Genomic DNA, 25,315 nt, shown 5'->3' with positions numbered 1-25,315 from the left:
TGGCTGCCCCAATACTTCTGAGATTTGCTGTAACACATTGCCTGCTAAAAGCCTTCACTGACAAAAAACAACAACATTCAGACTAAATCCTAGACATTAATACAACAGCATCAGCGCTTCTTAAAATAACATAAAAACCCAATAATTCATAAACTGTAGCCAAGAATCAAGTGGCACCAAGTTTTTTTCACAGCGAGTGCTTACATTTTAGACATTCCATGTTAACTGTTGTTATTGACATGCTGACTTAATTCACACACTATCCATACTCAAGTTTTTAAAATTACATAAGACTTAAAGGTATCATATTTATATATATATCAGACAGAGCTTCCTTGAGCTGAGATAATGATTTGAGCCATGAAATCGATATAGGAAATATATATAGGCCGCTAAATGAGAAACTTGTCAGCTGATGATGGTTTTAATTGTAATTCAAGACGCAAGCTGCAAAAGCAGCATGATTCACAGAATTGAAGTTGATAAAAATAACAGAAAACGTAGATACATATAAATGGAAGAGTGGAAGAGTAGCTGAATATGGTAATATGCTAATTTGATATACATGGAGTTTTGAATTATCTGAGAGCTTCTAGATCTATCTCTTTAATTAAAATCTATACTGTTAGTTCTTCTTAACTGATTTTTAAACAAAATCAGAAATAATATTCACAGATTTCACACAAATCATACTAGTATCCAAAGTATGTAGCATGTTTCATTGAAATCTTATGTTAGCTGTTAGAACAAATAGAATTCAGTAATTTATGCAAATCATGCTATTAATATGCACAGATTTCAGCAACCCTAACAACACAAATACATGTACATACAGGGTATCTATTTCATGCTACATTGGCACACAGGAGTCGAAAATACATCAGCACTCATTAGTGCACCAGAGTATGTATGCCTGGTATACAAACTCTCTAATTGTGGTGTGAATCCTTGAATTACCTGTATAGACAGCACAGTATTTGAATGGTTTCCATGGACCATATTTATTGTTAAATTATTTTGTTCTTCCATTAGATTTCTTGATACGTAACCACTATTCAATAAATACTCCCATGCAATACCAATCTGAAAAAGAGAATCATAACACAGATGTAAAACATATAAAAAATAACTTAGAGTAATTAATTCTTTCGAACATTATACAAATGTACACCCCAACAGAGGTGGACGTATAGTTTTAGTGACCCGAAGAGCTCATTATCAATCAAGGCGAAACCAAGGTTGACAATGGGCTCTGAGGGTCTCTAAAACTATGTCTACCGCTGTTGGGGTGTACATTTGTATTATTAAACCGAATAAATCTAAAAACAGAAATTGTAGCACTCAATCATAGCAAACTTCAGTTTACGCTTGTAGAGCTGAATGCATGTATGAACACAAATATACAAGTTTTATTATGAATGCCTTTTTAATTTCATGGTAGTTTTGATAAACTTAATTTCAACAGCTTCAGCCTGATGAAGAAATTAGTTTTGCAACAACATCCTGTGCCATGCTGTGCCCAGCTATACGCTACTTTGCGCTCCAGTTCGCATTACATGTAGAACACTTGAAACGAGCTGCACACAGAGCTGCACACTGCTTGAGTATAGATTTATGTCAAACCATTGTCTTTCAACAAATACACTGTACACAATATGTCAATATACTGTCAAAACACAAAGAATACGTAACAAAATTAAACAAAACGATGCCGTCACACAGCAAAGCCCACGACTCTCAGATTATTCAGGTTGACGAACTACGCAATCGTAGAACGAATGTCTCAAAACGCGACAAGCTTGACTAAAAATCACGCGAAATCGCTACAAAATGCAAGTTTTTCACTCCAATAAGATAGTCATATAGTGAACGTAAACCTGGCAAACCAATCAGTTCATGAATATTGCCGCGTATCGTGCTCCCCTGACAAGTTATCGGCGTAAATCAGGTAAATTGAACAGGAAGGTAATAATTATACATACTAATACTAATAAGTTTATTGATTTCAACTAATACATGTGACAGTAGTGTTACTGACATCACTGCAGATATCCATGTCTGATGTACATTACAGTGATTGTACTGGGATCAATAATCACCAAGATTTCCGTGACGAGTTCAGAAACATGACTGTTAGTTGTTTTCATTGATGTGATGGCTATCGTTTAGCAAACATGTTCGTCCAGGCTTTGATATGCGATCCATGTATGACACTCAATTTTTCTATCAACAAAGACATTTTTTTTCAATGAAGTAATAACTACTGTCATCAGCAAAAGTAACTGCTGTCATATTATGATCATGAACTTGACCAATCAAAATTAGCATTTTCTAAGTGTTCATTACCTGTGCATTATAGTGCTTCTAAAAAACTGAGAGATAAGATAAGACTGTTTTAAGGCAACTGTATTTCAGATGGGAACTTCAAAACATTATTTTGTAATCAACACGTTGGTTCAAAATAAACGTGAATTCATCACGCTGAAAATAGCGTTCTTCACATTTTTATGTTGATTGCATGAGTAAAATTTCTATTTGAAGTGATAGTCAGTATTTTGACAAATTTTCAAAGTCAAACATTTTTTTTATAAATATTCGTTTGTTGGATAAAGCCCTAAAAATCATTCTTATTTAACTATGTACATAGTACACTTGTATATGTACATTTACCATGTAGCCCTCTAAGAATAGAGCACGTAGGTGACCTACTCTGAATAGTCTTTGGTTGCTAGATTCAACCAGTCATTCATCTTTTAAGGATGAACATGGAAATTTTCATGTAACTTGGTATTTGAAAGTTCGAAGACAAAACTTATAACAGAACTAATTTTGGAATCAGGCATTAAAAATTGGAAACAAGTTCTTCTACCTTTTTTTTTTTTTTTTATATTTATTTATTTGATGGAATCTAGCTTTCACTCAACACAATATCAAATCATTAATTTAAATCATGCACTCAGTATCCTTCCCGTTTTTTTTAAAAACAAAATATTTTGCAATAAATGAAGAAGAGAGACCATCTTAAAAATGTCGGAATTACCTTGTACACATCTCTCTCCCTATCTTCTCCTTCATCCGGTATTTGTATAATCCACTGCGGACCGTCCAGTTCAGGACTGACTGCATCATTACGCATATATAATTTGTTATTTGGGGAGTTTATAAAACATCGCACTAGAAGATGTCTCATATACTGAAAATAGTTCTCACACTCTTTGGGTTCATTCTGTAGTGAAAATGTAACTGCAATAAGAAACAAAAGAATAATTAGAATTATATGCGCATCCTGCTGTTCGCAACAATTTTAGACTCTATTATAAATGAATAAACTGCTGTTTTCCCCCCAAATCCAGATAAAAAACTTCCTATCACCATACTACTTAATTGATCACAAAAATAGTCCATGAAAAGAACAATATTTGACAAATTCACCACTAGTTGCTATGGTAACAAGATCTCATCATATTTTGTTTTGTAACCTACATGTATGGGATAAGATGGGTTAGAAAATTCTGATGTTTGATATTTTATTTATAATGCTGAACATTTTTTTTAATTTAAAATTTGTGCAATATTTTTTTTCTTTGGCAGTGTTTCTCAGTTTTGTGAACATATAACTCTTATACTTTAAATGAATCAAAAATTGTGAGAAATATTTTAACGAACTTTACCATCTGGCAGGTAGAGTGTTTCACCAAGGACTCAATCTATGTATCAATTTTTTGTTTTTAGACAATAGCACAAAATGTTTAGCTTATTTGTTAACTGACACCTACTCTACAATAGGTACTCACTTTCCACAGTATCTGGACTTTCTCCTAAGATTGTGCCATTACTATTTATATTTATTTCATGAAGAATTAGTCTATCATATACTCGTTGCTATGGCAACTATCAGTTTAATATAGTGCATGTGAAAAATGTCATCCATTATTTGGAAAATCAGCCAATCAATATCATGGTTAACCAGTTACCATGGCGGCGATTTCCCAGCAGTAACTCAGTACAATGGAAAAGTGTGAAATTCGCAGAACAGCAATTGGATAACCAATTTTTATGGCACAGAATTACTATTTGGGAATGAAGGAAGATTTGTTTTTTCCTTTCTGGTTAAAATGGTTAGATGGTTCTTTCATCACTTTGATATTAGGTTTCACCCTTTGTAAACAACTGTAATTTTCGACTGTTACAAACCATTACATAAATAACAAACATTGCTGCTCAATATATGTTATATACACCAGGAACAAGCATGCACTTAAGGCGATTTGGAAATTAATTGATATAATACATCTGTATGCGGTTTGTGTCAGTCATTACCAAACACTTAAATTTCATTCAAAACTACTTCAATCACATTAAACTGTTTTAACATGAAATTCATTCTGTACTGTTAACTGGTATACATCGAAAAATAAAGAATATTTTAAGAATATCTTACTAAGGTCAAAGGTCACTACTGCAGTTATATAGTTTGGTGTCACACATCTCAACTATCGAGAGTTAAACAATGTTACAGACTGTTTGACTTCTGTGATCTCTTGGATTCTGATTTATCATTATAACACATGTTGCAGATGACAAGGGGCAAGACATAAGCAGTCATGCCATACTAATTCAAATTTATGTTGCATGGCTTTATGGTGAAGTAAGTAAGATGATTATCAAAGTATTAAAGAACTTTCAAATGTATAAATATGTATATACATAGTTGATTGTCTGCAAATAATGAGGCACAATTGGCCTAAAAGAATACTGCATAGATTATTTTCTTTTAGTTGATTCTTTTCCAATGAGTACACACTCTTAGGTTTATGTGAGTTAAGCTAATAGATAATTTGCATAGAAATAATTCATTTTTTTAAATTAAAAACAACTGTTTGATTTATTAGAAAACAATGGTGAGTCAGGTTACTGATAACACATGGCTTATTTTATTTGGCCTAAGCATATAAAGCCAGATAAGGGACATGATGGAGCCAAATAGTTGCAAGCTTTTGAGATACACTGTTTCTGTACGTCTACTCACAGTCAACGTCATATTGTTCATTATTTTGGGCTTTGCAATTAATAATATGGTATGCATTAGAAGTGTCAAATTATTCAATTTTATTGCCAGAGAAATAGAAGATTAATTATGATGCTTGGTTAGATTAGACGAAGACTTAATTTGCATAAGTAGATAAATCATTTTTTTTATTTCACTAAGTGTCTCTGCGTCATACTGATTGTTTTGCTAGAGCTAATTATTTTTGCATGTTTTTTTTTGATAAACATCCCAGTTGAATTAAAGTTGCATTCCAACTCTATAATATTTGCAGATCACCATGACAATGGATAAAGTCAGTTGGCATGGCGACAAATGATAAAATACATGCAGGGGTTTCTCTAGGAAAAAACTGCAAGAGGGAGCACTGCAATTCAGTGGCGCCACCAGTGGGGGAGATAGGGTTTTCCCTACCAGGGTATGGAGTTTTGATAATTCTAAGTTAAAACAGAGCATTTTATAGCTTCCCTGGAGCCAAAATTACTATCAGACAGGTCACAGTTCCCTTGTTTAAAACAAATCTCTGGGTCTGTCATTGGGTTCTTAAAAATTCCCTAAACATTATGTCAATTTTTTGGAAGGTCTGATTCAGACAAAAAACAAACAAACAATATAAAGTTCTTTAAAAAAAGGATTCAGAAAATATTGACCATATTGCAGCTATAATTCCTGTAAACTCAGTTTGAAGTCAGTAGAAGATAAAGCAACATATACCATTAAAGCTAAAAGAAAATTATCATCTTATAATTCCAATTGTGTCAAGTAGATGAGAGTTCCAGCGTGATACGATTGGCTTGAGGTCATCAATAACATGCCTCACATTGTCTCAACTACCCAACATCCGTATTACATTTCAGTCCTCGCAGTGGGATCACTCAGTATGTACAGTTTATTCTGTATATACAAGAGCAAAGATACGCCTTCACTTTCAACAGGCCTGAACTGTCAGAACTGACCTTATAGTGTGTCCTGTTATACAACCGTCTGGTGTACAATTTGCCTCGGCCTTGATGCCGCTTGTTCTGCGTCTATAAGTATGGTATTTAATGGTTTCCACATGTGTAGATCGGGTGCCACGGTCAGAGATGTTTATCAGCTGTTTATGAGTCTCTGAGCACAAATTCACGAAACTATTTTTTTCTTCACATTATTTCATTGCTAACGCTAGCCAAAACGCAACAGACACACACCATGATCTCGGACTGCTTCTCCGGAAAAAGCCGTATTAAGAGGGGTAACGGTCTCACTTCAACTACAAATGTGGATTTACATAAACAAGCCCATTAAGTTGTGAAAGATGGTTTCTGGCAACGATTTAAATACAATTTTATAGACTGTACTTACTTAAAACGGCCAGAAATCCAATAACACGGGTAAGTTTAAATCCTAACGCGACAGCCATTGTAAACTTTATCGGAAATAAGATTTCGGTTCACACACCCGTTCTGCTCTTCATCTCTAAATGAATCACTTACATCATAAATACAGGAAGTAGTCTAGGAAGTTTGATATGAATAACTGGGTGGGCCCTAGATGCCTTGGTAATACGATATCGCGTATCTGGACTCCCTAAGTGTGGCGAAAGCTTAACATAATTCTGCCGCCACCGTTGATAAGTATGACAAATATATTGAGTACTCGAGATGGCGCTATCACATTCTTTGTGCCTGTTCGTGTTCCAGTTTTAGCTGTATGAAAACGTGCACTGTTCAGAAGTTATGCAAAGCTTTGCGACAAAGAATTTGAACTTGTGATTATCCTAGAGGGTGTCATAACCATTACAATTATGCATCACGCCTGTCTCTTCCGGAAGTCGACCACCAAATTAATGTATTCATAATAATTTTCGTAATATACAGTGGAAAGTATAAAGCCGAGGATGTTTTATAAATATATATATTTTTTATAAATATGAATGTTCATAAATCAAAATGATTGATATCATTCCAATTGATCATTCCAGAAAAGATTCGTCATCATCACCGTGACTATGAGTTCCAAATGATATTAATAAAATCTAGTTCAACAACATCCAATCAGCAAGCTTATTCATTTTGAATAAGTGACCAGTGATTGTTAAAATTACGAGAAAGATATGAAATGTGGTAAATATAAGCTCATCGAAATAAGGAGTAGACCCACAGCGGGAGCCAGCACGGTCGGAGAAAATGATAAAGCTTACACTGTAGCTGTACAAGCACCTTCATCGAAGGCATTATGGTGTTTAATAAATTGTGAGGGAATTAAATATAGAATTCTATAATTAATCATTTTTGTATTATTTGAATGTGTCTATCTGAAACGCTGTTGAATACTATACATAGAATGGCACGAAAGCGGTTTCCAAAGACCACGATGTAAGCTACTGAGTACAATTCGTCATTTGAGAAAAACAAAACAATAAATATAATAATATAATACATTTTTTTAATACTTCAGACACGAACAACTACATTTTAAGTCACTACATGTATATTCTTATTTGTTCATATTTCACGGACCAAAATTTTGATATATCTCCTTGCTATAGTAAGCATTGATAAAACGCCATAAAGCAAACATTTTTGTACATCGACTTTATCCGAATCGAGTACTGTGACACCACACTATCTTTTCCACATACGGTGAAGGCAGAAAGTTTTACCTCTGTTTATAAACAATTTAATAATATTTAATAATGATTGACTCAAATGCTCCAAACTGTCTACACCCACAATGCCCACACAAACTTCAAGTGACATAGCAACATCGACGCCTTTGATGGCTTATAGACCGCGGATACGACTATTGTGTAGTTTATATGGGTGTGTATCATATTTTGTGCAATAGATTTTCGAAAATGGGTCTTTTTTCAAGTTTCTTTCAACACCTGAATCAAAAGATGGACTATAAAAGGGTTTCCAACCTTAATTTTTTTTACTTCAGTAAGAACGTCGCCCACATCTATTTTGTGATAAGCGAAATATTTTTCCTGTTCGGAAGTTCGGTAGGACTATAGCGGTACTGGGAACACACTTCTATATTATAAAAGTCGTCCAGTTGACGTTTCATAAACTGTGGTCAACAAATACTGTACAATTGAATTTTCCAATCTTGAGACTTATTTCATACTTGGATATATAAATTACTACAGTGACAAATTATTTGGCATTTAAATACATTTTTGTACGACTTTTTTTTTTTTTTTTCATATAACTCATTTTGTAATACATAGCACACCTGTCTTGATATTTCTTTACTGGTGATAATGCTTGTGAGTCAAAAATATTTGTGCTAACACGTACTACACAAACCACACACCATTGTGTGTGCGACTTGACTAATTTGTGGGTGGGTCGAGGATGGTGGCACTGTATCTAAATACACCTTGTATTTAATAGACCATTTTCCGTTTACTGCGAGAATCACGCGTTATGTGTGAAATCGAACGTAAAAACAGGACAAACGAAGGTCATAGCGTCGTAGTGGCGTCAAATATCGCGTGGGATTCGACAAACGCGAAGTATTTTGGAGGACATTTCCATGCTTAATAATGTGCTGTCCACATTTGATGATAGGCAATTTCGATTAAGTAAGGGTATTCGGAAGCAATATTCCTCTGTCGAAGATCGGCCGGTCGATGTGAATTACGAAATAAAGAAATTCTAGTTCAAAATCAAATCGTTCGACTTTTGTGGCAGACGTTCGACGCGCGTCTTTCATACATCTCGCGAGATCTCGCAATTGTACGGAAAATCACCTATTAGCTGGAGTGTAGCTGGTTAGTATGACGTCATGACAGTCAGTTATTGTGCTTTCAAACATACATGTATGCAGAACGCCATCGTCTGCTCACACAATTTCGTATCCGTTCATCCCTCACTCCACAAATATATAGAGGCAGTAAGCTAAGATACTATACCTTGAAAAATTCAAGATGGCAGGTCACGTGAGTAATGAATCATTTGCTTTGTCGACACGTGGTTTTGGTATTTTTATATGTTTGATGCCCACTCGATAAATTTATGATATTAATATATAAACAGATTTATGTAGCGTAACACCTTTGTAGCCTTTGGGAATGTCTTATTTTGAATATAATAGGTAACTATGGTCGCCAGGGTTTACAAACGACTTTCCATACATTTCCAATGGTACTGACAGAATTCCGGGTTGCATTTCCGATGGTAGTATCAAATTTCTATGGGCTCTTCATAACACCACCGGGTGTCCCGAACGACTTTCCATGGTTTTAAGAATATTATGTATTGTGCGGTCACAATGTACGGCTCTTATCTCCATTAATTCTGTATTCGTAAGATCTCCATTTGTATACGTTAAACTCTTATTTGTATTTGTAATTCAGTATACCTACTATGCGAAGATGCATCATAGTACTGTGCATTATAGCTCAGACTAATATTAGTCTGAGATTATAGTAATTTCGTGAGCTATAATGCATCGCATTGTCAGAAATGAGTATCGTGACTAACGGTGGGTGGATGTGCAGAACTTTATGCAGAACATGACGAATACATATGTAGAATGGCATATAATACACACTTTCACTCTGGGAGTCGGTCTAAAATAACTGAGTCTTGGAAACACGGCAAAGTGCGTGTCTAAGCCAAATACGAGAGTTGTCTGTTTCAGTATTCAAGAACAAGTCATCATATAAGGTAAATCACGTAACACAAAACGCCTGACCTGATTAGACATTATTTATTTTTAGACACCTACCCACATGGATCGTGAACAATAAATCAAATATCAAGGTACTAAGTTGAATTTAACACCGTCACCGGCTTCGAGCGGCCAGGCCAAAAGCGACACGGTGTCACCTCAGATCACTAAAGAAGTTCATTAGTCGTCTAAGATGCCAGGTGTCAACGGCGTAACATGTTGGTGCATTCTGTCCAGTTTCGTAACTGCAGTATCATGTACCGAGTATTAAATATGAGTGTAAGTATTGATGTGTTTGATAGGAAATACAATTGCAACACGATAGCAGGATATAGAAATGGAAGCATTGCACGATAAGTATTCTAGCGTAGAAATCTATGTTATACTGCCGTGCACAATATAGCGCATTTAGGATACCGTGTAACACGATGACATAATAGAGACCTTCAAGTTGGTAGGAAAGCCTTGCACGATGGTATTGTAATATAGGAAGCGGACGTCACGATAGCAGTGACATTATGGGGAGTTATGATATCATGCACGCGGCATAGGAAATCGCGCAGCACGGTAGGGACTTTGGCTAGAAAACCTTGTGTAATAATAATGTTAGCGCTATAGAATCTGCTGGACGATATCGTATTGTGGAGAACCCCACTCATAATGACAATGTTCATTGGTTTATTAGTAAATGCATGAAGCTATCATGTTACCATAAAATAACATTACTCTGTGTGTTGCAGTGACGTATTTTGAGGTACTTGTTCTAATAGTTTTTAAAAATCGATATTTTCAGAACAATTCTATAGAGCGCATTGTTAAAAAAAATTGTTTTGATACGATTTAAAACCCAAATTTTTGAAATAGTTGAGGTCAAAAAAGTACCCCATCATTCACATTGTATGATTTTTGTTCAGCCTATGTCACCAAGGCGATATAATACTGTCAAATGGCAACTAGACACTAAAATACAACCATCATTTCCAAAAATTAGACAGGTGACCCCATTCAAACTAATATTGCCCGAAAGTACAATTTATTGCAAAAATAAATAAATTCTGGGTATTTGCATTCATGAGTCGGGTTCTAACTTGATAGCACGAAATCACACACATCAATGTGTTCGTACATCCAGTATTTCCTGATCATTTTTTAACTGAGTCACCGTAATATCGATAAAGGGACTTTGCCATAAGTTCATAACATTCGATCAAGCAAACTCATGGTTGCCGTCGTAAAGAGAAACGATTATTTTATAGGGTTGCACTGTACCGTTGGTCCGGTCTATACTCTATACGCTGCAGTGTACTCTGACAAACGAAGCTCAAGACTTATTCGGATTAAAAATGACGCCAAACCACGGCTAAAACCTGTTGCGCCTGAAAATTGGGAAACCAGGATGGGTCGTCGAAATGTTGAAACCTACAGGTTGAATTCTAGACTGGCAAAGTTGGGACTTCTTTTTTGTTTTACACAAAAAAAAAGTCTAGTTGAATCCACGCGTATTAACTAAGAGCGCCATATGTGTTCACTTGTTGCATACGTAGATGATTCTACAAACACTAATGGAGTTTGACGAATATAAGATGTAGTTTTTACAAACACAAATATACATTTCTACCAAACAGCGCCCTCTATGCCCACTTAGCACCTCTGTTACAAATACAAATAGGTGAGTCATGAACACAAATTTAGATTTTATGAATATAAATGCAAATTTCACAAAACAAAATGCAAATTTTATTACGAATACAAATGGAGCGTTTAAAATTGAGATTTTACAAATACAAATGGAGATTCTACGAATACAAATGAAGGTTTTATGAATATAACTATGTAATGTTTAAATATGAATGTAAATTCTTGCACATATTTTTAATGAATAATACAACAATTGGCCTTCCATAAACGAGATTTCAACAAGACCTCCTTCAATTTGACTTGTTTAGTCAACGAATCACAGACCTCCTTCTATAGCGCTCCTGATGACGTCACCGGTCAGCGTCAGGTCATGAACACACTCAAATAAAATGGCAGATTACACCAATGGAAACGACCGGAAAAACACCGCTTTTTGGTAAGTTTATCATTGTCATGTGCAACAAAAATCATCTATGATTTTTATGATTATATTATGGCTTAAATAGTTCCAGTTTTGGTCGTTATTTTGAGTGGTTATTCCGGGAGTGACGATTTTTTTCTAACGGCCGGGTTCGACCCCGGTTCGACCGAACACCGGTAACTTTTTTCCGGTTGCTTGTGCGGGTGACGATCGGGCCAAAATCGTCCACGGTATATATTGAAGCCATAGCTGTAAGTATACATCACTATGTATCAACATAATGCACAATAACTCTTAAGTTACTGTAATTAAGCAGAAATAAAATATTTCTTCTTATTTGGAACACATCACAATTGATTAGAAAATATTTGTTTGCTCCAAGTGAATATTCAGCTCGCCGTGTGTCGGTGGACCGTCATACAATTTAAAATCAGTTTGGGATTTGAATGTTGCATTGTTTACTAAAGCTGTTTACACTGTCATAATCATTATGATTTACTTATTCGTTGTTTTCATTTTTAGTTAATTATGCTCAGTGTGCAAGAGTACACATTTGTTGGAAATGAAAACATATGCACTATAATGACACAAATTGTAAAATGCTGTTGAATCTTGTTTGCATATACAAAATATACAAGTAATTTTCTATTAATTTATTGAGCTGTACATAAATTTGTGAACAAAATATAGTGTACAGGAATATTGTTCGTAAAGTATCGCTACACCGAAAAGTATGAATTGCAAACAAATGTATACTAGAGCGAGAAACTGACACTTTCTCGCAGCTCATCTACACTTGATATCATCCTCGCCAATAACAGATATTTTTCGACGTGGTGGTGGTGTGGAATTTTGAAATAAAACAGTTTAATGACGTGAACCCAAATTCCCACTGACAAGTAGTGAGAACTATCAAAGGTCAACAAAAAAATTATCTACATGGCAGAAACAAATAATATCACAAATACCAATGAGAACATGAAGTTTTGCCAAACTGCGAACAGTGTGCGCTTCTCACACTTTACCAATTGGAGGTGCAAGTGACAGTAATAATTCTGTAGTCAATCTAAATGACAACGCCTCACACATACCGTGGTTTGAGAACTATCTCTCCCTCGAAGTTTCTGGCTTTAGAAACCATCGATGCTGGGGTTACGTCATAGTAGAATTATACAGGTATGCGCCCCCCCCCCATTTTCACGGTCGAGCAACCAATCTGTTTATTTGACCACAATTTTTAAGATTTGCGACCATTTTAGCAAGCTTTAAGTATTTGTTAGGCCATTGTAATAACGGACAGTTATTTTTCCAAACGAGTACTAAACTGAGCCAAATTTCCTTTCTAATATTATTCCCATGTGGATGAAGAAGACATGCTATAGGGAGTGTATAGATGTACGTACGTTGTATATTATGAATGATAAAATACAAAAAATGTTGTCGTCTTGAGCGTACTCGATTCATCCATGGCTTTCAAGCATATTTGAAACATGAGGTATGACACACGATTATAACACACAATTAAACATTTTCCCAGCAGCTTTTTTTGAAATGTTCTTGATAGTTACAGAGTTGAAGTTGTTCGGTTACACAACCACTTTTATATGCCATAATGAGATTAAACAAAGGGCAATGCAATGTCAGACACAGTAATCTGAATTTTACTGCCCCTGTCATAAAACTGTCGTTTGAAGAAATATATTCAGTATCTGATACGATTCTAAGTCAATGTGTTGGATTCAGTGTTTATACGTCCATCGTAACATGTATGTCACTGATAAATATACATTGTCGTATCAGGGTAAAAACCGATGACATTCGTGTATTGCAATTTGTCCACTCCACCATTTTTAGAATACCTTGCCGGAAATGAATGAAAATACACACGAGAATTCATGACACAGCTTTATTATAGAGCGAACATTTTACATGATAAATAACCCTGATGAATAGGGTTACCTGATTTAAGTGTTACAATGTGATTTATATAATATATTTAGCATGCAAGTGAGTTTCCGAGTTATTAATGTAGTATACTCATTGTTATTGTTCATCCAGACAGTAATCTGAAAAATATAGACAATCTGAATTAGCATCATTATGCAAATTACCCAATTACCATCTGCTCATGCAAACTAAACATGATATCAGCTCCATGAAGACTGTTTAAAATCACTTACACTTAATCCCAAAGCACTGACTGTTTTGTGTTTGTTCCAAATATGCTCTGAGTGTACTATTAGAAATTCCATATATTACGAGAACATACAGCATAGTATCACTTACCATATTCACAGATATATCCCTTCTTATCACCACAGTACTCATCGTCCCAAGTCAATAAATGGTGTGCCCTTAAATTTGAAAACAAAAACACGCTTTAGACACCCAATTGAAAATAATATAGCTGGTAGTAATATAGCTGGTTGTAATATGGCTGGTTTGAGCTTAATATTCGATCTGGGATCCTATTTATATAATAAAATATCATGAGACGAACATGCTTAAATGGGGCTTACCACAACTGAGCGCAGTCCTGACCATCCGGGTTTTTCTGTACGTTGTTGTTCGGTTGACCGTTACCCCACTTCGTAAATAGTTGCTCGTCCAGAGAAGTACCATCACACCAGACGTATTCTCCTTCAGAGTCGATATCATCCAGACCGAACCAGAAGCCAGTAAACACCTCATCCTCATAGTTATTCGCAAACATAAATTGGCGTACTTCCTTGAAGACAGGTTGTGTGTCCAGCTTAGCCAGCCTCCCACCTCGGGATTGACAGATAGTCTTTGCTTTCGCAAAATTCACTTCATCGGTGTTTATTTCAAAATGTCGGCAACCAATACACACAGTATCAGGAACTGCATAATACAAAACAGAAGCACAATAAGGACTTGTGATTCACTGAGTTATGTAAGTATATCTCGATGGAATCCCGGGAGCAACGATCCAACGATCCACACCGCAAGCGTTAAACCGTCTAAACAAATCACCCTAATCACTGGTAATAGAAGTCCATAAAATTGAATCTTGCATCTTGCATACATAAAACACAAATCAAAATAATCAGCACAAATGTAAAAACCAAATGCATAGACAAATACTAATTCAGAAAATAAATTTGTTATTATCAAATGGAAGTTTCACTGCCACTGTAGTGCGCACTGCTAATAAGCTGATCATGTGGGAGACAGCAGAGCAGCTTTTGCTTTGATATCTAATTTCTTTACTACCGAGATTCTGACAAAATGTACATCATTTCCTCGTGTTTCAAGCACAAATGAACAGGCACCATTTCATACTTTATAAATAGGTCAAATCAAAATAATCTGATTTTGTTTAGCAATGTTATGTAACCTATTTGTGAAACATGACTGAATCGTGTACTTACTATCATCACATGCACATATTTCGTTATTGGGCATCTCTTCACCAAACTAAAAAAGTAAACATATAACAAATAAAGTAAACATTGGAAGCACAGAATAATAATGTAACCTACAAACTCATATTTACGTAAAATCATAATTAGCGTCAGTATTTATAACAACACAACCATTTTTCGAGAATATGTCTAAACATAGACCAACATATCACATACCCTATAAAGTACGCCTAGCCAATAGCACCCACATTGTTCTTGGGCCTTGCATATCCCACCTTCGTCCATGATAGTACCATTTGCACAGAAACAACCTTCTACACAATCTTCCGTACAGGGACCAAACGGTTCAGGGGTCTCGCATGTTGGAGGGCAAGCAGAGCCACATGCCTTGTAGACTTTGCCGTCTTCGCATGAAATTTCTGCATAACAACAATTTTACCTAATTCATTTGTGGAATGTTTGAAGATGCATACTATTATAGTGTCACTTATTCTAGGAAATGTGTCAACAAATAAGAAATATGTACACTCATACCACACACTGTTCCAGATCGCCAGTTACCAATTTCTCCCCCAGCACCTCGACACATATCAACATAGCTGGCGACAAGGTCACATCCACCAGTGTCATCATCAGGTAAAGCGGCTGCCACATCCATTTCACAAGCGGGTTTGAAAACATCTTCGTAACCAGGAAGTGTAACGGAACAGCTCGGTATATTATCTGAAAAAAAATATATGAAAGTAGTAGTTGAAATGTTGTATTACATCTGACCTTACAAATTATGTTAAATTGTTATAAGTCAGTTTTCAGGAAAATAAAGGCCTGAGATATATTATTAAATTTACAATACCAGAGTTAAAAAGCTCATTGCAGATTTCTTCTGCCTGGGCAGTGTTCCGTTGAAAATGTTCTTCAATTGACCGCTTAGACGGTGCTGGGGCACAGTTTGCACTCACTGCCCAACTGTCGCCAAAATCGTTAACAGATGATGTCTGTGGAAATTAAAGCATTATTCATAAATTAAACACGTATGGTGAATACGTTACGTTCGTAAATCGGATTGGTTTAACCTGATCGTATCATAATTACCAATACTCCGTTTGCTTTGGTCCAATCATCAGAAGGATTGCCATTGAAGTTACCACACAGACCACTTACATCTCCTTGTAGTGTGTTTGACAAATATACATAGACAGTGGAATATCCGTTCCAATATATAATCATTCCATGACCTGTTCTTACAATCTTAAAACATGGGAAACAATGATAGTACATGACCATATATAAATACAATTACTTGAAAGTATCAAACTACGATCAAAGTATCAAAAGACGAGTTGTAATTAAATGTGTCTCACCAACCAATACCCAGCAAATTCAATTTTCAAAAACTGAGTGACAGTCACAGGTGGATTGACAAACGACCCATCAACCGTAGCATATTTATATGGCAGCAATCGTATTTCCTGTAAAAATGAAAATGCGAATAAATATACACATGGCGCAGAAATACATGGCTTGTTGATGTAGCTATAGGGACAACATCAAAAGTTCAATGTAGGATAAAAAAAACTTAATTCCTTCAGTTTTTTCACCGCCCCCACCCCACCCCCACTGAAACTTAATTGATAAATATTTATCATGATGTCAGACTATATTCACCATTAAATACAAATTGATAATCGGACAGTAGTATGGCATAGCAGTTGGTTCTAGGTCCATGCCCTGAAATTTACCTCATTTGACGCACATATTTAGACTCTGACTAAACCATTTTCTCGTCTTGGGTGTTTTTTTTCTTTTCATTTTCTGTTATTTTTGTACATGCATGGATAGAAAAAGAAACGAACTACAAATACTCCAAGATTTTTTTGACTTCATTAAAAAATAAAATCGTTTTTGTAGGATGGTAATTTTTGAGGTCAACCCCCCCCACCCCCAAACTAATTTAAAAGCAAGTTTTTTTTATCAGACATCGGTCTTTTGACGTCATCCCTAACAGTTGCAGTTTCGATTTATGATAATTATATTTTAACATCTTACGTGATTATAAATATTCAGTTTTATATCATTAGTCCATGAAAGCGGGTAGGAATTGTGAAACTCGTTGTTCACAGTAACTGAAAAATCGTTGTTGTTGCTTTTTGTTAGGATGTAGTCACAATCGCCTTGGTAGTCGTAGTAGAGATTATCAAGTGTATAATAATGTGGATCACCTGACGCCCAGCAGATGTCCTGACCTACAGTGTAAAATATTGTGATATAATAATGCATGTCACAACACATAGCTTATACAAGTAAAAAATAAATCAACATCGAGCTACCCATTTATGCAATTGTCAAATATAATATCTTGAGGCTTTTTTACCTGAACATTGATCTGCATATTCAAAACAACAGTCTCCGTAGTATACGCATGCGGTGTCACACCAGCAATCGCGTGAATATATGTAATCGTCACAGTTGTCGATACACATTTCTGCAAAAGAAAGTCAACATGAACATTATAGGAATCATGACAACTCAACAACTATGTCTTGTCCGTATATATATCTATTCTAGCTTACCCTGTTTACAGCATATCGACACGGGGGCGTATGAAGTGCCTCCAATAGTCACACAATAGTGGCTCGAGGGACAGTAGCTGGTGACGTGTGGGGTAAATGAGAGCGGCAAGTAACAGAAACCGTAGTAAGTCGAACCATCGGGACACACCCAATCTATAAAAATAATAAAATTAGAACAAATACTAAAATGACTTTGACCACAACAGTTTTTGGATATCTAAATATCAGAACAGAACAGTACAAATACATAGAACGGTGATGTGAAATGGTGGTTGCCTTGTGTGGAATTTTATCCAACGAAAATCAAAGCAGGACTGTTTATTCCACCCACTGCATTAACCAGTCGACACCTATAGAATTGTTGTTCAAGTTTGTACAAATTGAACATTATTACAGTTTCTAAACATTTACTTTTTATGATGCCACTATTATTACCTTCAATTTCGTATACATCGATAGCATTGGTCGTTCCAAATCCTTCCACACAGTCCGTTGATGCACCCTGGGATTGATACAGCCATGCACTCGAGGTGGCATAACATCTCCCGTCAAATCTCATAGCAAAGTATTGATAGTTAGCATGTACCGCTGCTCTCGCACATTTCTGTATATACAAACAAATCATAAAGGTTATTTACTTGTATTGCAATGAAAATATATATGTTATTATGTCTAGAGTAATAAAGGGATGCAAATAACCATAGTTTTACACAACACTTACCCTGCCTGGTTCGCTTCTCGACCAATAGTTCCCGTCTAAATATGGATTTCCTGTCAATTCAAGTGTTACCAACAGCGATGGAAAATACATGTCAGACCAGCAACCTCGATGTTGGTAATCTAATGTGTAATACACAAACATAGTTCGAAGTTTAATCAATGAGTTTTATCAAATAACACGTAACACATGGTACTTCAATGTTCATGGGTACTTCACGCAGGTTTGCATGTTTTTAGTAGTATAGTTTGATGCAAATGTGATTATGAAACATAATGGTGGTTACCATACTATTTTACGAGAAATAAGAGTTAAAAATGGGTTATAGTCATAATATGTATTTTTGCACGTTTTCCATGGAGAAATTATTTCTTCATAGTTGGATGGTGTTAGGATCTTAATTTTAATTGCACAGCTTCTAAAACAGGACAAGTAATATTCGGGGAGTCCGAAAACATGTAAGAATAAATTACTTGCCGATTTCCAATGGACACAGTATTGTCATGCAATCTCGATATTCCAAGCTGTCTCCAATGCACGGTAGTCCGGGTGGATTAACTGAGGGTGGAGGGTAGTTGCACTGCCGTGTTCTCGTCTGTAGGCCACCATCGCATGTTACTGGACAGTTCGACCAAGAACTCCAAGTAGACCATCCTCCGTGAACTACCATATCTACAGGCAAGGGCACAGGACGATTATCCACACGTGGCGGTGCGAAGTAAATACGACGCGAACAATAGAAATACATAGTACGTACGTACGTACTACGCTTTTTAAAAAAACGTTTCAGTAGAAATATAACTACACATTTGTACTATGTATACTTACAACAATTATAAAGTCCGATTACTTCCGCGACGTCTGTAACACTAACGCTAACTATCTGGCCTGGAGTGATGACTGGTGTTTGATTTGGAATTATTGTTTTAATATTACTATCGATAGCAAAAGCGTATAAACTGTAGTGCATCACAGAGCCGAAGTCGTAATACGTGTTCTGAACTGTCATTGCCTCCGTGTTGAAATTGTGTTCGGCTCCTGCTCAAGAAAATTAAATAAACATTTAAATTTAAAGCGGAGGCAGAATAAAAAAGAAATCCTATATGTGCACAGTAGTACTAGTTTTACTATTTCCGAGCAGTTCATTCTCGTATTTTTTTTACCTGGCAAAATGTTTGCCCAGTTTATTGTAACGAAGCTAGCGCGATCTGGTCTAGATTGTTCATGCCAAAAACCAATAGCGTGCAAAAACTCGTGTTGAATAATACCACTGAATATACACGATGCAGAGTAGGAATCTTGTAGTGACAAATATTGTGTTCCTCCTTGCCTGCCGATATATGACCAGCATCTAAATGCAATGAACAAATATACAGAGATGAGAATCCAAAATAAACATCGTACAATAATAAAACACGTCATCTGGCAGAGCTGGAATTTACTTAGCCATTTATGGGTGCTTATTACATGATTACTAATAAAAAAAACATATTGTCCGCATTTCACTGTTCAGTATTGTGCCCTATATGCCATACAAAATACTATGACGTTATTACGAGGATACCTCGAAGTATGCACGAAGGCAGTACAGCGGCAGTATCGACCGACGCGTGCGACGTAATCGACGGTGTACTGTCTGAGTGCATACCTAGAGGTGTCTTCGTAATAACCTTATTATTATACATCTTTTCCTCCAATGATACATCTTGGGAATGGCGAAATCCAAAAAGTTTAGAACAGAATCAGCAAACTTCTTTGTTCGGAGTCTGGTCAAACCCATCGTCGTACGCCACGGCCTCTTTTACGGCAAGCCTACACAGAGAGATATTTCGTTGAGTCTCGAAGCGAAAATAAACTCTGGCGGCGAGAATGGTCAAACCCTGGTAGCAGCCACGTTTATTTTCATTATCATGAGAGTACGATTACTCGCGTAATCATTCCATATTTGGAATTCGCATTTCCTTATATGGTAGGATGAAAATACTCCGTAAGATACCGCAAAATTGCAGCACGTTGTAACTTACGGCGTTACGGTGACTGATGTATAATAATATTATATTTATATGATAATAAACCAAACATTCAGTCTCTATACACGCCCGTACAGAAAATAGATAACCGCGAATCATTCAATGATACGTCAGTCCAATATTTGCACTTACCCGTTTTCATTGACGACGCGTATGTGGTCATACGCATACCCCTCAACGAAGTTCAAGCATGTTACAGATTCCAAATCAGCCAGGGCGGCCCTCACTTCCTGTTTACTGGCATAGCCTGTTGAATAATAACAGTTGGTAATTGGTTAGAATCACAAGATGCATGATACAGAGCTCAAAACTACGTCATCGCAATAAATTTGTTTTGATAACAACTTACTGAGAGGATTATAGTAGTTATCGTCGAACACATAGTGAACAGTTGCAGCAGGCCAATACCTGTTACTGTTCAACGTCGCACCACGTTTTCTAAAGACAAACAATTAAACAGATTGTTAGTGGGGGTGTCCATTTCCATGCTGCATTCATGCAAATTGGTTCGAAAAACTTGAAAATTAATTACTCATCCATGATTGACAATCCTTCGTCTCTCCTTCGCCTCTCATCGTCGTTCAGTTTGATGTCAGCTTCGAATAGATCTGGTATGTACAATATGGATAATAATGTGTTATTTATCATGGACATAACGGACGGCAAATATATTTCAATACGATTTTCAATTATATTTTTCTTACGATTTAACTTAACACATACCTAAACCGGTATTGATTTCTAAAATCTTCGTCACTGGTCTTTCTAACTCAACCTGTCTTGCAGACTCGATTTTATTTTTTTCTTCGTTAATCAAGTTCAATGCATAGTTATCGTCTGAAAATTAAATAAAAATTATACCTGTAAACTGCAATTAACCGCTAAACGAGAACGGATTTTTTTAAGGGTTGTTACTTACCCGATCCCATAATTTCGCACAAGTAATTGTGTTCATCATCACAGCTTTCATACCGCCACTCAAGCACGTGTTTTGGGCTTTTCGCAGCTAAAACGCAGTCCTTGTCATCCGTGTTTCCGTCAGATGCTGCCCAAGGATAAGCTTTATTGATGTTATAAATTATTTCTGAATCAATCCAACATGGCTGACCATCAAGTGCCAGGTCCCGTAAACCGATCCAAATTTCCACATCTCTGAAATGATAAGAAACACACAATTTTTGGCTTTTTTTAAAAAACAAAACAATGACACGATTTTTTACTCTCACTGTACACTGTGTAAGAACGGCTTCATTATTACTTATTATTACAAATAGGCACGAGTTGGTTTTAAAGAGAATTTGCTTCTATGTTTGTCAAATTCAAACAACTATTGATAAAACTCTGTTAGCGAAAATGTCAGGACAAATGCATTCTACGAATATATAGATTTGTGGATGTTTATGGCCATTATTGTTCTGGTTACAGTAGTCAACATTTTTCTAGCAAAAGCTTATCTTGTTCGAACTAGAATGGATCTAGGTATGTAGTGACCAGTGACATATCGCGTTTTACTGTTCAACCAATAGGGAATCTTTTAAAACAATATCACAATGTTGTAATTACATGGCATATACACTAACTATAGAACACTGGATCGAAATGGTTGACAGGAGTTATGATATTTCTAGGTGATTACCTTCTGGCAAGTTTGTTGACGGCTCTCTGTACATTCACCTTCTCCAGGACAGCCAAGTCACCACCGCGTTGCTGACATTCAGCACGAGCTTCATTCCATCCCCGTGTTTCATCGGGCATAAAGAAGCATGTGCCGTCGATATTGAGGTCACAGTCATTCTGAGTCGCGTATGCTAAATGGGTAACATAAATAGTACTGGCATTATTTATCGATACTAGTTTCTAGTAATAATATATTGAATAGACTACGCTCTTTCTCTGGCACTCCTGTTGTGGGTTAGGGTTCAATATGGCTAAACAGGCTGCATACAACTTTATATCTACTACTGGTACAAGAATAACGACATAAACTTAAATTGACCAAGTTCAGGTGGTAAAGTTTCACGTTACAAGAATGTGATTGGTAGATAAAAGCTTATCATAATAAAACGAAAATAAGGATGTACGTGATAGTCCGAAATGTGCTATCTGTGAATGTTTCTATCCAGAATCCGAAAGTTGCATTAAACTCACTGACATGCAAATCAGCGTGCAGGTGCTTATTACAAAAGCTCAGGCTACAGAACACGTATATAAACCTACCTAATATGATGCTTGTGAACAGCAAACATAGAAATGGTATCAGCTCCATAGCTATGAAAATTAAAGGTAATACATGGAAATAAAATCATAATTGGCTACGTCGTACGTTGTGGAAAAAACAAGCTGTGATATACTTCATTATTCACCCGCCAACTAACGTATATGACTTGTTGGCTTTGCACGGCGTGCCAGGTTGTCATAGTGATTATTTGGGAAAGAAACGACAGTATCTAACTGAGTATTTCGTAGGGAAATACCGTTATAACTAGAAATGAATCTTGAAAAAACAAAAACATGAAAATATTAATTAGAGAGCTACGTACCTACTGAAACTCGTCTGCGGATACCAGTGATAGACGTCTACTTTCGAACTGTTTTTATAGTGTGTGGTAAATAAAAAAAACTGAAAAGAACACTAATCAGTTTCACATTATATTCAACTTAAAGTCTGCTTCAAATATACCGATTATGAAAAAATTGGTAAGTAGTTTGTCAGTAAACAATGTGTCGGCGGATGGATACAGTAGAATACACTGCACTCAACACATTAAATTAATGTATATAACACATGTACATATACATTATCCAATATTAACACTGTGTAATGTGTAATTACAATCATTAATATAATCAGATAAGGCAAACCTAATGTGAATACCCAGGGTAAAGTGAGTTAACGACCGACCTGGTTATAGTAGAAATATAAACATATGTAGTAACTCTGATCGTCTATCTTGATTAAAAACGCTTTTCAGTGATAAGTATATTTTAACCCGGAATAGGAAATTAAATTAACAGTATAAAATGTTCAATATTTGTTTAAATATATTTTGGCAATATGTATATTATAATTTACATTTTTCATTTCAGAATTCCAATGGACAACTTTTCGTTGTTAGACGGTACGGTGTACACTGGAATTGGAAACCGACAACGTTCTAACCATTTGTTATTTTGAATTATATAGAAGCACATCTAACTAAACGTGAGATCGTGGATTATCATGTCGGCGATCCAATGACTTTGTAATAACAATTATCTTTACAAAGAGCATTGTCTGCGACCCTTTTCCGGTATTAGGCGGCGAATGATAACTGGTTGGTTTTTTAAACAAACTCTAATGCAATGAATCAATTCAAACATTATTTATTCTCAGTTTACAGAATATGATAAATAAAAATAAATGCAAAGAACGTGACTACGTATGAACCCGTACGCGTTTTACATTTTAATCCACTCTTACTCTATACATCTACTTCAAATGTACCGATTCTGACTAATAATGGTATTTTGTTTGTACGTAAACAATTATGCTTATGTGGGTGTGGGCTGTAAGCTGAATTCAACGCATTATATTAATGGACAAACCACATGTACACTGTGGAAATACACTCATTAATTTAATGAGCTAAGGCAAACCAAAAGTGAATACCCAGGGTAAAGTTAGTTGATGATTGGCCTGGTTAAAGAGGAACAACTCAACTCAACTCGTATATTTTGATTATAACAAAATGGATGAAATGTCGAGTACAAATTCTCACGTATCCAATCGTAAATAAAACTTCAAATGCATTCGTATAAGGTGGTCTTTGTTATTATAAAAGTGTAAGGTTTGTAACGTTGTTTGATGCTATTTTTTCAAAACGCAGTTGGTGTATATTCCAATGATATAAACCAATATGCATTACGTGTGACGTCGATGGAAATAAGGTGTTTCATAGTGTTGTCGGGCAGGATATAATAATGGAATATTGATGTATAATATTTTATATTATCTTATGAAATTATTAACCATTTTGTTGTTAGAAGGTATGTACATTGGAATGGCGAAAAAAATGGAACAGTCTATCATTTGTTGAAATAGTGGGACTTTCAATATAAGTATATCTAATCTAATATTAGACTATAGACCATCTTTGTGTAGACGACCCGAGAACCTTTCATGAGCAGGAAGTTTCACAGAGAACCAATAAAACCGTAAATTCGGCTGCATATTTATTGTATTCAGCATGTTGTTATTCTCAGTAATTAGATGGCAAGATATGTGAAAACAAAGTAACATTTATGTATCAAAGTTTTAATAAAACAATCGACTAATTCTTATGTGCCACCAGAACAATGATCTGTATGTAATGTTCTCCATGGTAGTACACACCATGCATACAACTCCGTTGAAATGCCGAAGTAGGTCTGGGTGGTGCGCATTGTAGTCCTTTTTGTTATAGGCTATTATGCTATGTTCTGATCAAGCCTATATAGGATTTCCCTAGACTAGTTCATAATTCCACAATGGACCTATAATCTCTCCAAAGTATAGGTGACTTTACGTCCACTGCGAGATATCGCATATTGCGTGACAGGCGCAGACCGAACGTCTGCTGCAAAAATCAAGCCTTTTGATTTTGAAGCGGCGAGGTTCTCATCTGCGGAAGCACGGGAATTAAGATTTAAGGTCTCACACCACTAATTAGAACTCCATAGTCGACAATGTTAACGTTTGGGTGAATTTCCCCACGAAAAAGAGTTACAAAGATCAAATTATTGTTTTAATTTTTTGAAACCACATGTATGTAATAGAATTCTTGCCAGTAAAACACGTTTTGGCCAGCTCAAACTCCTACTAAAT

The 25,315-nt window shown here is 35.8% G+C and overlaps 2 protein-coding genes across 2 annotated transcripts in view; both read right to left on the bottom strand.

Annotated features, from left to right (window-relative positions):
• Positions 1-6,532, bottom strand: part of LOC144363018 (uncharacterized) — a 32,658-nt gene extending 26,126 nt beyond the window's left edge. Inside the window, exons 1-3 of the mRNA XM_085497355.1 lie at positions 6,392-6,532; positions 3,041-3,243; positions 958-1,083 (exon numbers count right to left, since the gene is read on the bottom strand). Of these exons, the coding sequence (XP_085353481.1) occupies positions 958-1,083; positions 3,041-3,243; positions 6,392-6,449 (387 nt within the window). The 5' untranslated portion in view covers positions 6,450-6,532. The remainder of the gene's footprint in view (positions 1-957; positions 1,084-3,040; positions 3,244-6,391) is intronic.
• Positions 6,533-13,660: 7,128 nt separating this feature from the next.
• On the bottom strand, positions 13,661-23,060 carry LOC100366837 (uncharacterized). The gene is made up of 25 exons (XM_006823421.3): positions 23,013-23,060; positions 22,690-22,740; positions 22,109-22,280; positions 21,392-21,624; positions 21,196-21,309; positions 21,005-21,080; positions 20,822-20,910; positions 20,605-20,719; positions 19,606-19,793; positions 19,271-19,480; positions 18,920-19,114; positions 18,446-18,564; positions 18,160-18,328; positions 17,725-17,877; positions 17,526-17,636; positions 17,201-17,397; positions 16,516-16,623; positions 16,247-16,402; positions 16,008-16,149; positions 15,689-15,877; positions 15,371-15,573; positions 15,161-15,206; positions 14,288-14,630; positions 14,055-14,122; positions 13,661-13,834 (listed from the first exon to the last, which is right to left on the bottom strand). The coding sequence occupies exons 2-25, from the start codon at positions 22,736-22,738 to the stop codon at positions 13,812-13,814; spliced, it is 3,468 nt and encodes a 1,155-aa protein (XP_006823484.1). The 5' UTR covers positions 22,739-22,740; positions 23,013-23,060; the 3' UTR covers positions 13,661-13,811.
• Positions 23,061-25,315: the final 2,255 nt, after the last annotated feature.

Source organism: Saccoglossus kowalevskii, chromosome 3, assembly GCF_978046115.1.
Source record: "Saccoglossus kowalevskii chromosome 3, keSacKowa6.1, whole genome shotgun sequence".
Classification (NCBI taxonomy): Eukaryota; Metazoa; Hemichordata; class Enteropneusta; family Harrimaniidae; genus Saccoglossus; species Saccoglossus kowalevskii.
This window is presented reverse-complemented; position numbering and strand designations above follow the sequence as displayed.